The 15703-nt window shown below is 43.7% G+C and overlaps 1 protein-coding gene across 1 annotated transcript in view; it reads left to right on the top strand.

Moving 5' to 3' along the window:
• The first annotated feature begins 5641 nt into the window (after positions 1 to 5641).
• Positions 5642 to 15703, top strand: part of ext1b (exostosin glycosyltransferase 1b) — a 159716-nt gene continuing 149654 nt past the window's right edge. Inside the window, exon 1 of the mRNA XM_033636534.2 lies at positions 5642 to 7486. Coding sequence (XP_033492425.1) covers positions 6543 to 7486 — 944 coding nt within the window. The 5' untranslated portion in view covers positions 5642 to 6542. The remainder of the gene's footprint in view (positions 7487 to 15703) is intronic.

Raw genomic sequence — 15703 nt, 5'->3', positions numbered from 1 at the left:
AGAGCAAAATAAAAAGAAAATCAGAAAATCCAGGCAGAGGGCTGAGTCTCTGCAGGTTAAGACACCACCACACCTCCAGTGGGTCATAAGTGATAAATGAGAGGGATTACTTTTGTATGAGTCTGTGCATGCTTTTCCTGAAAATCCTGCATTGTATTCTTGTATGAAGAAACAAAAGAGAAAATATGAGGCTATACCTTTAAGTAAAAACAAATGACATAAAAACCTGGATGTATTATATTGCAACAGTGCTTTTCATGTTCTCTCAAATATGATGATAGATATGGAAAACATCTCATTACTTTTACACTGTGGTAGCCACACAATCTATGCCACTCATTTATCTCCGTTGTATTCAAGTCACAGAGCTGAGCCTCTGATTTACAAAAAAGATAAAAGCCAAATATTAGCATGTTACTCTGTATGAAAAAATACAAGATTGGATAATAATAATAATAATAAACTTTATTTACATAGCCCTTTTCAAACCAGCATAGGAAAAAGAGGCTCAATATAGAAAACTGGTTAAAACTCTTCTTTTTATTGCACAGCAGACAGAATATTTTTTTCATCCAGATGGTTCGTAGAGTCTTTGAGGAGTCTGGAAATACCTTCAAAACAGCAGTAACTGTTGTCAGATGACCTTCTGGGTTTTTTTCAAAGCTCACTGAGAATTTATTTTTCTGTAACTGTAATGCTTAGCTGTGTGCCTCAAATATAATGGTAATATGTGAGAGGCTCAAACTGGGGCAATATCAAAGCAAGTTATCAATTTAAGTCATCTTGCTATAACTTTTCTTATTTCATCTTTAACTTCACACATCGGCATTGGGAGATTTATTCAGAAGCTTTAAACTTTAACACTGTAGGTAGCAAAATTAATGTAGCGTGACATCAACATGCTGATGTGTACCATCCCAGATGTGTACCATCCCACGGCTTCATATCAAAGAAAGATAATAATCTGTTTGGGCAGAGTGTTTTTTCCCCATATGTGAGAATTTTCGACTTTGCTTTTATTTTTCTTTATTCAGCGGGGCAATTTTCTGCACATGACCATGCTGACACCACCAGCATTTAATTTGGGTTTAAATGGAGAATCTACAGTTTGCCCTCTTCAATTCAATCCCACTCTTTCTGTCAATGAAAAGGTGCATTTTACATAACAATCATGCTTAGTCCAGCTGTAACATTTCACAGCTGGCGAGGCTTTCTCATCTCCTCGTATCTCAGACTTGCTACAGCCTTGTGAAGGAGCGAGACCAAAGCGTGATTGAAGAGGGGAATTTTTCTGGGTTGGAAATATTAGAAGTGTACACAAGGAAGGATGAAGGAAGGGAGTGAGGCGAAGCTCACTGGAATGACTCCCAGTCCTCACCGCTGTCATGCAGAGACCACACAGCTCCAAAATGTTCCAAAGCAGACTGGATACACAGGGGATAAACTGAGGGTATATGGTGCCTTTGATGGTGCAGTAGTTAAAGCTGCAGTCTCTGCTCGCACTCTACTGTGTCTCTGCTTCTCACCTGCAATCAGTAAATGCTTAATGATGTGAACAACCCGCAATACATTAACACGACAGGAGAACAACTCTATTCAGATTACACCATCTTCTCCTGGTTAACACAATCCTGGTTTCAAGTGTCATTTAGCAACCATACATTACTCCCAGTTGCACAGCAATTACAAAAAAAGTCCCCCAGGCATAAACAACAAGATTCTCAAAAGAGATGCAGTGGTGATGAGTTTGCCAGTTGTGTGGCATTTTCAGCAGAGTGCAGAATCAAAGGTAAACTATGCAGGAAATGTCAATACTGTTTGTACACAATGTCATGAGCAAAACAGAAAGTGAAAGCCAACATCAGACTCACTCTCATTCTCTATATTTGTAGTTTTTTCAGCGCTGTGTCTGCGATTTTCACCGCACTCTCTTGGATGCATGCTGCTTACACTCTGGCACCTGGTTCTGACCTTATCTGCGCAAGCATTCTAAGTTTCTGCAAACCTTAGATATGTCACATTTTTTACATACATTGTTGAAACTTTACATTTCTTTGCATTTCAACAATGCTGTGGTTAATGGGTGGTTAGGTTTGAACAATAAAACCACTTGGTTATGGTTAGGAAAGATCATACTTTGGGGTAAAATACCTGGTTTTTGTGGCACTATCACAGCAGAAAACGCATCAATGGCGCCACAAAAAACAACTGCTTTTCATGGTACCTTCCCAGCAGAAAACAAAGTGATGGCCTGGTAAAAAAAACCAACCACTTTTTGTGGCACTATCCCAGCAGAAAAAGCAGCCATGGCTTGGTAAAAAAAAATAACAGCTTTTCTTGGTTCTATTCCAGCAGAAAAGGCAGAGACAGCTCAGCAAAAAAACAGCTTTTCGTGAAACTATGCTGGCAAGAAATGCAGCAATGGCTTGGTGAAGAACAACTGCTTTGTGTGTCACTATCTTTGGAAGAAACACAGCGATGGGTTGCTAAGGAACACCCCCATTTTTTGGCTAAAAAGCTGGTGGGAACACAGCAAGGGCTTGCTAAAACCAACCAGATTTGTGGTTGGTCTTGAACAGTGGCCTCCAGTGGTCTGCAGCTTGGTAAACATGTCGCCTAGGTGACATGCCATCCACCATTCCTCCACCTCCCAATGGCAGTCAGCTCAGACATTACATAACTTTGAGAAGCTTGTATATGATACATATGAAACTTACAAATGTAATGTATTAGTGATTGCAGAAATGTGCAGTGTTTCTTGAGGTGACAGGGCTGCCTGAACCCAGCAAGTAAGAAGAGAATTATACAGGCAGAAGGCAGGTAAATACACTGCCACACACTTGTAGTGGGTCGTAAGTGATGATTGAAAGAGATTACTTCTGTATGAGTCTTTAGGCTACTAGAGACTGTTAGAAATAGCAACAGACAGAGAATTCAGGGTTTATATTTTTCTTGCAGTCTACAAAACTTTCTTATATGGACTTCTTGACATTGGATTAAGCAGGACAACCACTAAGACAGGAGCAGCCCTCTGGAACAGCACCCAGGCCTCTTCATCACCAGCATATTCCGACGATGAGCGCTGGCCAACCACAGGATCCTGGCCTGTCTCCCAGCCAGCCCCGCTAATTAGTCCCCCTCTTCTGAGCTAATTGGCCGATAAAAAATGAGGATGGCCTCTTCACCCAGCCGGAGTGTTTTGCCACCAAATGGCAGTGGGGAGGATTATGCGGGCTTATGAGGCATGGTGACACTCAGCGAGAACCACTCCTCTGCTATTAATTTCCTTGTCAAGGGGGTCGCCTCTGCTGTGTCACTTTGGGTTTTTTAGCGGATACAAGAAAACTTTAGTCCGGGGTTGACTTCCAGCAAGTTACACTCATGAAATGCCTTTGCATCTTAAATGTTTTGCTGTGTTAGTTTATGGTACGAATTAACAATGAGATCATTCATGTAAGCAGATGCTGAGTCTTGTAGGCAGTATCAGTGTTACAACATGTTACAGGCAAAGTGCACAGGGCTTATCTTACTTTTGTGGCTTTTGATTTTTTTGCACTGGCAGGACTGTGGGTTAGTGATTCTGGATTCCACATGAAAGGCTGTCTGCAGCAGCCCATGCCAAAAAAATTAAGAATAAAAAATCTGGATGTAACGTCGTGGAAGTCTGGTGGTTGAGACATAATACCATATGAGTAACATCGCCGGTTTGATTCCAGCTGTGGCCCTTTGTTCCATGTTATACCTCTTTCTCTTTCTCTCCTCATTTCCTGTCTGTCTCTAAGGGCGTAGGTTTTGTTTCAACATGGGGGCGGGCACATATGAAATGAATGGTTTGGCAATCCTTTACCAGAACATTTTGAGCATCAAACACTTAATTTCCTGCATTCTGGTCAATCTTTTTGGTGCACCAGTTTGGGCCTTTTATGCATCAATTTATAGTGAAAATGTCTTTTCTCAGATTATTATAATACTGTATCATACATTACAGTGCTAGTCTCCGACTTGGTCCTCTGGATAGTCATATTATAAAATTTCAAACACAAGAGGCTCTTCAGTTTTTTTGACTTTTGCTGCCAGGAAGAATATTTTGCGCTTTTGGATCAAGGATGCTGCTCCAACAAAAAAAGTTGTGGCACAATCTTATAATGCAGTGTGTTCCCAGTGAATATATCTCTGGTATGCTTCATTTCTCGGTGGGTGCTTTTATAAAGTTTGGCTGTCATCTTTCATATTACAAGGGTTTCCTTAATCTGCTTCACCAGTCTCTGTATGTTTCCTGTAAATCAGTCTTTCTGTAACCTTGTTATTTGTCTATATAACCAGTTAATCTATTTTGATGCTGCCTCTGTGATGTAGGGATGGGGATGGATATAATGCCCACTATTTCTTTCTTATTTCTAGCTACTCATTGGTGTTGTCATGTCAAAGAAAGAAAGAAAATTACTAACAAATAAATGAATGAATAAATGATATGTGCACCACTCAGTATATGCTGAATATGAAAAGAAAATGCTTAACTTATGCTCATGAATACCGGAAACTGGCCCAGAGACCCAAAGAGTCAGGGGGCCCCCTGACCCTCATTTGCAAAATGTCAAATGTCAAATTTTATTTATTTATTTTGCCTTTATTTAACTAGGTCTGTCCCACTGAGATCGAAAATCTCTTTTTATAAAGGAGACCTGGCCAAGAACAGCAGCAACACAGAATTTAAACAACAAATAAAATTAACATAAAAGCTCATGGATTTGAATAACATAGAATAATTAGATTTCATCATGGTTTTAAAGTCATTCAAGGTCACCATGTGTTGAAGCTGAAGCTCATTTTGCAAACTGTAACACGTACTGACCAGGAAGAGACTCAAAATGACCACAAAGAGATGTAAAGCCACCGCCACGTCTGTGCCCAGGGGCCTATTGTCTCATAATCCACCCATGCTTATACTGTGCCTTTAGTTGGTTCTTAGAAAGATATAAATCAAGAGAATACTTATAAATAAATAAGTGTGTGTACTATGTATAATGTACAACTCACAGTGTGTGCTGAATATGTATGGTCGCATATATTGTGTCCTGTGTCTTTCTTGAAACATTTTGTGGAGGGGAAGGGTCTTATTTATACCTTTATTATAATACTTAATGGATACAAGATCAAAAATTGACACTTTCAGGCTAAAGGTGAGGTGAATATCAGCTCCTAACTATAATATTTATAAAGCAAAATGCATATGAAAGCAACATATAATGACTAAAGTGCTTTATGGAGAAAAACTTCAAAATTAAAATGACTAAATAAAGAAAAATGGGAAATAAAATCAGCCATGGATGCATGGATAACTCTCATAAAATATGAAGCAAAATAAGCAGGCATGTGACTGCCTACTATCACTGTAACTTCTCGGTGTGAATCTTTCTTACCGAGGGTGCTCTGCTCCCTGGCACATCTCCAAACAACTTCCATAGGCTTACAATTAGATAATTTGCACATGCAGAGCACTCCGGTTATGAATGGGTGCATTCCCCTAAGTCCCGCCTCTTCCGTTCCCACACACGGACCAATCAGCGGCGCCGGTGGGCAGTGATGGGACGTCACGTCAGCTGCCGTCGTGTCGGGATTGGAATGTTACCGACTAACAATCGGAACAACTGAGCACTCGGTAATTGGACACTAGGATCAAGGAATCCCGTCTTTTTGAACCTTTTCTCAGCTATTTCCCCGGTCTGAGCTCCGCGTTTGTTTGCCGCGTGTCGACCGGATAACTTCGCCTGCTGCGTGTCTCCCTCCGCCGATGAGGTTTTTATTTAATATCGGCGCGTATGAGGGAATGAGGGGAGGTTGTAATAAATAAGAAGAGAAATGCAGGGATTCGTCAGGTTACAGTTGTAGCTGAGCTGCCCCTGCGCTACGACGCTTCCCCCACCGGTTTTTGCCTCTCCTCACACGGGACCATGGAGTGATAAAAGAGGGGGAATAAGACGAATTCACCCGGAGGCTTTTGGATCCGAGCGCAGCGGCTACACCGACGGCTTTTTAACACTCCCTGCTCAATGTGTTGCCGAGTTTAACATCCACACCGGGGTATACCTTTCCGTCTGGGAGAGCCTCGGGGACCCCTGCCGCTGTTCACCCGGTGGGAGAGAGTTCCCACACGGCTGTCGGACAGTTTTCCATCTGAACAGCCCCACACAGCCAGCCTGAATGAGGCTGAGAAGAAGCGCCGGGGACGAGAGCCGCTGCATGTGATTGTGTCCGAGAGGGTCCGGGCAGCGCTGAGCTTTCTCAGGCTACTCAGCCCCGCTGCAGGCGCTGTGCGATATGGTGAAACTCTACAGAAGAGGGAGAACGGGACAATACTTTTAAAATCGCCCACATGCACTGGATCAATTGCTGGATTTGGGAACCGAATACGCAGAAGGGGGGTTGGGGATCCTTGAAGGCTGCCGGAGGATGGAGCGGTGTAGCCGCTGGTGGTGAGAGCCTAACTTCGGGCCACTTTACATTTCTTATTCCTAAACAACTCGCCCCTGTTCCCAGGACACATGCAGGCCAAAAAACGCTACCTGATCCTGCTCTCCGCCGGTGCATGTCTAGTGCTTCTCTTCTACCTCGGAGGGGTTCAACTTCCAGCGGCGAGCAGGAGCCGGCATGACCGCAGCCGGAATGGGTACCGGCCCGAGCAGCCCTGGCCTCACTTCTCAGACCCGTTACACCTCTTCCTGCCCTGGGATCAGACGGACACCGAGGAGTACAACCTGCACATATCTCCGAGGCAGAAGAGGGACGTCAATACGAGTGTTTACAAAGGCAAGCGGTGCCGCATGGATTCATGCTTTGATTTCTCTCTGTGTCAGAAGAACGGATTCAAAGTTTATGTTTACCCGCAGCAGAAGGGGGAGAAGATCTCAGAGAGTTACCAGAATATTTTATCGACCATTGAGGGGTCCAGGTTTTACACCTCAGACCCCGGACAGGCGTGTCTGTTCGTCCTGAGTCTGGACACTCTGGACCGGGACCAGCTGTCCCCGCAATACGTCCACAACCTGAAGACCAAGGTCCAGAACCTGCCTCTGTGGAACGACGGCAGAAACCACCTCATATTTAACTTGTACTCGGGGACGTGGCCGGACTATACGGAAGACCTGGGCTTTGACATCGGTCAGGCCATGTTGGCCAAAGCCAGCATCAGCACCGAGAACTTCAGGCCCAACTTCGACGTGTCCATCCCCCTCTTCTCCAAGGAGCACCCTCGGACCGGCGGAGAGAGGGGTTACCTCAAGTACAACTCCATCCCGCCTTTTAGAAAATACATGCTGGTGTTCAAGGGGAAGCGCTACCTGACAGGTATCGGCTCGGACACCAGGAATGCCTTACATCACGTCCACAACGCAGAGGACGTGGTGCTGCTCACCACCTGCAAGCATGGCAAAGACTGGCAGAAACACAAGGACGCACGCTGTGACAAGGACAACGCAGAGTATGACAAGTAAGTCGCAGTCACTGGGGTGGTTAATTTGGGGATAAAGTTGTTTCTGGTAATGTGCTTAAACTTTTACGCACGAAATCCGTGCGCATGGAGCTGTCACTCGCATCCAAATCAGAGCATCAGGCGCGCATCCTCAGCCTGGGCGCACAGTGTGAGTTTGGAGCCACTTACACTGTCCTTCCTAAATAAAAATAGGTATTAACCAGTAACATATAATACAAATGTACCTCCTCTTTTTAAAATCTAGACCCACAAATCCTACCAAGTGATTAACTATCAATGAGTGTGCGCCTTATAAAGACCCCTAGCTGCAGGTCATAGTTAACCAACCTTTTTATGTCCCGCTACATGACTGCTTTTTACCCTCCCCGCTCCCTTTCAAGCATGAAGCAAAACCTCTCCAGCCAGTCTATTAGCTCCCTGGACACCCCTCTCCCCTCCCCTCCTTTCCTATGAAGGAATTCACCCCCCCTTCACCACCACCACCACCTTCCAGCTCCGCTCCATGGGAACACTGCAGCCTTTACCAGGATATGCAGGAACACGTTTTGATTTGCACCCTGTACTTAGTGCAAATTAAGTGAAAGTCGACAGTGGGAGTCTGCTCTGAAATTAGTACCACTGTTCCGATGACCTTGTCATGACAAAATGCTGCTTCTACCTGTAAACGTGCATGCAGTTAAGTTTATGTACTCTGTGGCGTGGAACAAGTTTGCGTGAAATATGAAGCAATTTAGTGCAAATAAATCAGTCATAATGGGTTAATTATCACCTTCATTTTCCAGGAGTTAGTGCCATCTCTTCCACTTAGCCCCCAGGGACAGCTGATTACCTCTAATTTCGGAGGTCTCCCTTTTGTCAAGGTGGTAATTAATGATTCCCCCTTTGGGATCAACAGCTGTACATGAATGCTTGGCATGTTTTAATATAGAAGGCGGTGTTTGTGTGATGTTTTCTTTGCTGGATTACGTCCTGAACTCCGCTGTCAGGTTCACTTCTCTGTGAGTGACGTTGGTTTGATCTGCATTCACCAACCTGTGGATCCCATGCCTTCTCCAAAGCCTGGATAAACTCAGGCATGTGATAACAGCACTTGTCGACATTGTTCCTCAGTGGGTGTGTGCGTACCTGTACACACGGCACGTCAAGGTGAAGGGGAAGGATGGACAGGGAACATATGGAAAGTTAACCTACACTTTTTTCCCGTTCAATCAATCAGAAAAGCAGAGAAAGGAGCTGTGGGGGGAGATAAGACAGATTTTTAACCAAACGTACTTTGGGTCAAGGGAGGAAGTGACTCTCCTTGAACTTTAAATGAACCTCCTTACAGACTGATAATGTAAAAAAAAAGGTATTTCTAACAAAACTTTACAAGCACGCACTTGTCTATCCATTCGTCATCCCCCCCCCCCCCCCCTCACACACCCTTGCTGTCTCCTTGGATGCCTTGGGCTCAGTGTCACCTGGAGAAATATGTCATCCTTTATCTGGCATTCCAGTCGTCTCTGGACGGCCCACCTCTGCTCTTTTCTGCTCACGGCTCTGTTTCCCGACGGATCGGGCCTTGTTTTCCCAGAGGTGCCTCTGTCCTGGGATCATCTGAGTACCATAATCAGCTGATTGACACAGCAGTGAGTTCAGGGAACCCGGAGCTTTGGCTGCCCACTCTTTCCACTGTAATGTGTTTCACGGGTGATTTATTTTGATCAATACCACTGCCTGTTAGTCATTTCATTTCCAGCATGGATACTGCATTTGATTTCTGTCCCTGCTAAAACTCAATGAATCCAATTTCATTTTTACACAACAGTATTTAGCAAGCACTTGCTTGGTAAACTTCCGTTTCTAGTTGACTTTTCTTTTGTTTTAGAATTGATTTTATTGGTTTAAACCTGTGTTTAGATTGCCGGCCTGCTCTGACATCTGGCAACATAGTGAAACTAATAAATTTAAAGCATTTTTTTCCCTGTTATGATTTAGCAGCCTGTTCAGATTTAATCAAACTGATGCCTTTCATTTTAATCTAATTTAAACCCCTTTGGGTGCCAGCCTGAGCTCGGCAAAAACCCTGACGTAGCTCTCTCAGGTAAATGGATCTATATGTGGCGGGCCGGTCTTAGCGCTCTGTGTCCACAGGCTGAGGGCGGACAGGCGATGCCTTGCGGGGACGCTGTGGTGCAGACTCTGGAATGCACACACGTGTCAGAGCAGCTGTTAGCGGTTGAGGAGGGAGCACTGCCAAGGCAAGCCGGCTGGCTGTACAGTATGTGTACATACCTGGATGCTCTTCGAATGCTGCCTGACACATAATGTTGAACACAAAGGAAAGGACGCGGCACGCTCCGGCCTTATCCACCCAGTTGTTTACAATCAAAATGCCAACCACAAACACACACCCACACATACACACTTATATGTACACACTGCATACATACATGCTTAATGGCTGGTGCTGCAGAGCTAAGCTATATCCAGGCTCATCTTTGCCTCCTGACCGTTGACCTCGTTGCTTTCCCAAGGAATGCTGCGCTACAAAGGAATGCAGCAGCAGGAGGGCAGACTGGGAGCCGGTGTATATAGGTACTTGAACTGGCTCCCACCTACACACACACACACTACATGCACACAAATGCACCACGCTCCGCACATTTATTCAATTGATTTTCTTAGCTGCAATAGCTTTCAATTGGAGTCACTCTGGTCCACTTCCATGGCCAAGCGCTGATGAAAGGGCCCATTCACTGCTACATTATCCACTGAGTTTTCAGGGCTGCTGACAATGATCCTGGGAGAGGACAGTGAAAGGCTATTACAGCCTCGACAATTGAAAAATTTCACGTTAGGCGGAACTTTGCTGTAATGCTATGCCTTGCGGTGACTAAACCTCCTCAACTCGCATACTTCTTGCTCTATATGTTATAGTTCCTGTTTCCAACTTTGTGATTTATGTCATGGGAAATTAAGTTATAATTTCTTTAAAATAGTGAGTCACCATTGGTGGCCCAATACTTCCTGTTTCAGCAATGAATCACTTCAGGGATAGATTATTCATTGCATTATGTCTCCTAACTGTCACTCTGATTTGCCCAGTACATTTTTCTCTCTATGGCATACTTAAAGGAACAGTTCAGACTTTTTGAAGTGTGGTTGTATGGTGTACTTATACATAGATAGTATATTACAAACAGTTAAAGTCAGTCGGCACGTCCTTAGTTTGGAGAAGCAGGCTGGTGTACGACATGGGGGCTAGGCAATGTGCTGCAGAAGAAGGGTCAGCGACAAAATGTACTTTAGTAACCTAAAAAAAAATCAATGTTGGTTTAACTGTGCGCTAGATTTAGAATGTTTTCACTGCTTTAGCTTAATGTCAGACAGTGATTTCCAGTGGGAAAATGAAGACGTTATGCCGCTCTCTTCAAAGCCAGTCTCCATTGAGAAAAACAGCGATTTAACATAGCTGAACACAGGAGCTGCTGGTCTGCCACTGCCTCAATCAGTTAGTTAGTTTGTGTTATTGTTTGACTCTGGGGTTTAAAAGCTTAGTTCAGATTTCACCAGAGTCACACAGTAACACAAATTAACTAACTGATCTAAGCAGCGGTAGACCAGCAGCTGAGCTAAAATTACTGTTTTTGTCAATGGAGTCTGGTAGCTTTGACGTTAACATCTTTTCCGTCAGACCGGGCTGTCTGACGGAAAGGTAGAGCAGTGAAAATACTCTAAATATAGCATGCACTTAAACTGATACTAATTTTATTTTTTATGTTGACTTTTATTATCTGCAGCGGTACATTGGTTAGCTTCCGTGTCAGACTCCAGCCTACTTCTCTAAACTGGGTGCGTGCTGACTGACATATACTGTATGTGTCACACCAACTATGAATAGGTACCTCATACAACCTCATTAAAAAAAAAATCCGAACTATTCCTTTAAGTCATATATGTGGTCCAACATTACATCCATAATATGAGTACTTTAAGTGCTCCCTATTCCACTGGCACACAGATTATGCAGTAAAAAATCAGAAGTGCATCTAATGTCATGAGTCAATTGCTTAAAGCACATCATTATTACTATTGAGTGTTCCATTAAAGTTCGACTGCACATATTCCATTTATTTGCTCTTTGTTAAGCCTTTCTCTGGCTAACAGCAGCGTCATCATCCCCCATTTAATACTTAACCAGCTTTGTTGGCTCGTATTGACTTTGTACTTTAGCTACTTCACTGGCAGCTGCCGCTCAAGGTCGCCCGAGGGACTTGAAAATGGAAAGAGAGTGGAAGGGCAATGAAGAGAAGTAGAGGGAGAGATTCAGAGAATGAGAAAGTCAAGAGGAGGTATGGAAAATGTGCCTGTGTTTCCCGAAAGTGTGCGTGTGGAAGGAGGAGAACAAGAAGAGCAAGTGGGTGTGAGATTGAGTGATAATAGCGCGCGGGTGTATGTCGAAGTGTGCTGCGTGAGTCAGGGATGAAAGAAATGGAGAGTCCAGAAAATTGCGCGTGTAGTGGGATTTTTCCCATTAGGAGTCAATGACAGTAACATCAACCAAGCGCTGCAGCGTTTCCATTTTCACAACTGTGTCATCAGCAGAAATTTTCCCACTTGAGAAAATCCTCTCAAAAGCGTGAGTGGCTGCGAGGGGGGAAAATAGAGGAAGAAGGCCAGCCTCCCATCCTCCCATTTCTCTTCGTATTTCCTGTTTTACTTTCCCGTTACCTTTTCTCCCTTTGCTGTGGTTCTTTTTACTTCTCTCCCTCTCTATCAGAATGACATGGGAACACTGCTGTGATTTGGCTTGCAATGGCTCCCCGCCACATTTCCATTTCCCATTTTTTTTTACGACAGCGCTGCAGTTGACATTTTGTTGACACAATGCCACAGAATGAGAGGCAGTAGCTGATCTGAGCCAAGTGAAGAAAACCAGCAACACTTCCTCTCCACCTTAGCTCAGTAAAACACTATTATGAGTGGGAATACCAGCATTCACCTGAATGCCAGCGCGGCGGCGTCTGAGCCTGATAGTGGACTCCTGTTGGAGATTTGGAGAGTGGTGAGCGAGGAGCAAACACAGTCATGTTGCTACCTCGCTTGGCAGGAGAGGGTGTCACACTCCCTGGGTTGCCATTGTTTGTTTTTCTGTAGTCAGATTAATAAATCATGAATATTTCATGATTGCCTGCTCTCTCTTAGATAAAGTACAGAGCTCATGATGGAAAATGTTAATGATGTGGAGGATAATAAGTTTGAATGCGGTGCAGCTTAATTAGGTCTCTTTGATATTTTGGTGCGTGCATGTGTGTAAGAGACAGATTTAAGCCTATAACTAGATAAAACCTCTGTTTGTTATTTTATCTTATCAGGCCATCTATACATCTCACGTCCCCACTGACTCTCACCGTCTCTCTTTTTCTGTCTCCTCATTTAAACCGTCTCGTTTGTATATTTCAGTTGCGTCAGCCTCATTTGGTATTATCTGGGGCAAATCACTGTGTCACCGTTACATGAGAGAAGTCGACATGGCTTCATCAGAGTATTTTTGTCATGGGTCCCGTCTGGCAGCACGTCTGTCTTTCATAGCTGGTATAGTCTCAGTCAGCAGTCATAGTTTCTGGTGATAAACTCAAGTGCTTAACTTTACAACATTAGTGAAAATCCTCTTTTGAGGACTACAGCTAATAACGATTATTATTTCTAGGTTTTTTACTTTAGCATTACTGGAAATGTCCAAAATAGTGAAAAATGCCTGTCACAAGTTCCTCTAGGCAAAAGTCATGCCTTTACAGTAGTCCAAAACCAAATATTCTGTTTACAGTGATATAAAACTGAAAAACAGCACATTTTAAGGAGCTAGAACCAGAAAATGTTTGTTATTATGTTCTTGTTTCTGGACTATTGACCCTTTTTTTTTGGCATTTCTGCTGTGATCTTGTCATACCAGTTTCCACACTTCCATTATCTCCAGACATCTTCCTTTATCTAAGGCAGTCATACTCAACTTAAGGCAAGTGGGCCAAATCTGGTGCCAGGTGGCCCACCACCCTTTTTTTTAATTCACAGTAAAAATAAATTGATTCACTCTGGGATTTTTTTTAACTTTGTATGTAAATAGAGTGTCAGCGTGCATAAAGTAGCATCAAAAAAGCAAGTTGAGTATCTGATCAGTATCTGTTCTAAGGCCACAGGCTTTTCTCTGCTGTTTATCAGAGGAACAGTAGACACAAATTGTCAGCATCTCCCACACCACAACAAAGACAGTAATGATACCCCTCCAAATAAGAGTTACTTCAATCAGGAGTGAGTGGGAAAATTATCCTCTTGGCGAATTAAGGAATGGACCCCATATTTTCCCAAATTTATTGGAGGAGCCACTTAATAAAAGTCAGATTTGTTTTCCAATCTAAGAAAGTAACAGTTGTCTCTTATCCAGTGGATATGAGAGGGAGATACTGTTGGTTTCAAATTGATCAATATTAGTAATGTAGCCACTAGCCAGTGGGGTGATAAAAGATACGACATCCTTTTTGAATGTAGAGAGGGAAACCAGTAAAGGGAGGACACCAAACACTGCACTGTGGACCATGTTTATGGATTTACTGTGTAGGGCTGCAACTAATGGTCATTTTCATTACTGAATAATCTATAATCTAATCTATCTATCAAATGTCTTGTTTTGTTTCACCAACTTTCCAGAAGAAACATTCAGTTAACTGTCATAGAAGAGTGAGAGCAGATCTAAGATCCTGCCACCTGCAAATTTTGGGCACTTTTGCTTTAAGAATTACTCATACGATTACCGATTATCAGCTCTTTTGAAGTGAACTGTTAATTTTATTTTCTGTCAATCAGCCACTCCATTAATCTTAGAATCATTTAATCTCTACTGATCTCAGATCTGCTCAAACGTACTCAAAGTTTGTGTTGCTACTCCTTTTTTGTCTGAGATTTGTCAGTGTGTGGCTGCTCATCCATCCGCTTCTTTTTTTTTGTATGTGTCTGTGTGTGTGCACATCCCTGTTTGTGAGTCTTTGTCTTCGTACATGGGCGTGTGAACGCAAGCATGTGTGTGTGTGCACGCAGGATGACTGGGGTCGTGACCCTGCTGTCTGTCCCCTTGCTGAGTGACGAAGGCAAAGCCCAACTCACTGACCCACATTCATTGAGGGATTACCAGCACAGCCAAGCCGCCCCTGGCCTCAGAGGTGGCGGTGGTGGGGGGGAGTAAAAGAAGGAAAGAACTAGGGGGTGGACATGAACTCGGCTAATACGGTGTATCAGACAGTGAAGCCCATCCTGCACCCCCTCCCAGGCCAGCTGCTGGCTAGTTGGCGGAGAGAGATTGATCAGCTGGGAGGGTTCCCCCAAAATGAAAATCAATGAGAGTATTAGCACAGCAGTGGGCCGGCCCCTGGAATCATTTCCTCTATTAAAACCTGCTCACTTCCACCCTGGAGGAAAAAAAAAAAGGTCTGAATGCTTGTTGTGCTGGCTGTAACCATAATTGAAAGAGTGAGGAATAACTTGGCATCAAAACTCCCTTCCCAGAACTGTCAGGGAATGTTTTAAAGGAATGAATTAATAAGAGACAGAGGCGCAGTAGTAAAAGTTGTAAACCCCCTTCTCTTTCTCTCTCCCTTTCTTTCTGTCACTCTTGAAGCTCTCTTATCCTTAACTAGTGCTGATACGGTGATGTAAAAAGTTTGCAGGCAGACAGGTAAGTGAGTAGCTGCGCAGTTTTTGGAAGGCTCTGACAGTGCAGAACAGAAAGGGAACGAGAGCAAGGGGAAGGAAGCTGATTGGGTCCTTGTGAATTCAATTAAACTCGACAGGTATGTGACTGGCTGAGGTAAAAAATGATGATCAGGACAGACACGTGATTGGCCTCATATTAAATTCTCCACTGAGGGCGGATGAGAGGAAAATATGGCTGCTGTCTGCAGGTTTTGGCGAGCAAGTTGAGTTCTGAGTTCTGACATCTGTCCTTTTTTTTTTTTTTTGAAAAGCAGAGACGAAGTATTAAAAACATCTCTCATATCTCGGCTTTCTCTGTGTGGTACGGGGCATGCTGAGGCAGAGGGCAACACTGCTCTGAGTGCACATTCCCGACTCCATCATTCCAGCATTCCCACGTTCAGCTGCTGCTTTTTTTTTTAACCTTTGAGTATCCAACATGAGACAGTCTGAGAGTGAACACTTGTTTGTCTTCTGTCTCTCACTGCA

This window comes from Epinephelus lanceolatus, chromosome 16, assembly GCF_041903045.1.
Source record: "Epinephelus lanceolatus isolate andai-2023 chromosome 16, ASM4190304v1, whole genome shotgun sequence".
In the NCBI taxonomy this organism is placed as follows: domain Eukaryota; kingdom Metazoa; phylum Chordata; class Actinopteri; order Perciformes; family Serranidae; genus Epinephelus; species Epinephelus lanceolatus.
Note: the sequence above shows the minus strand (reverse complement) of the source record. Positions and strands in the feature narration are given on the sequence as shown.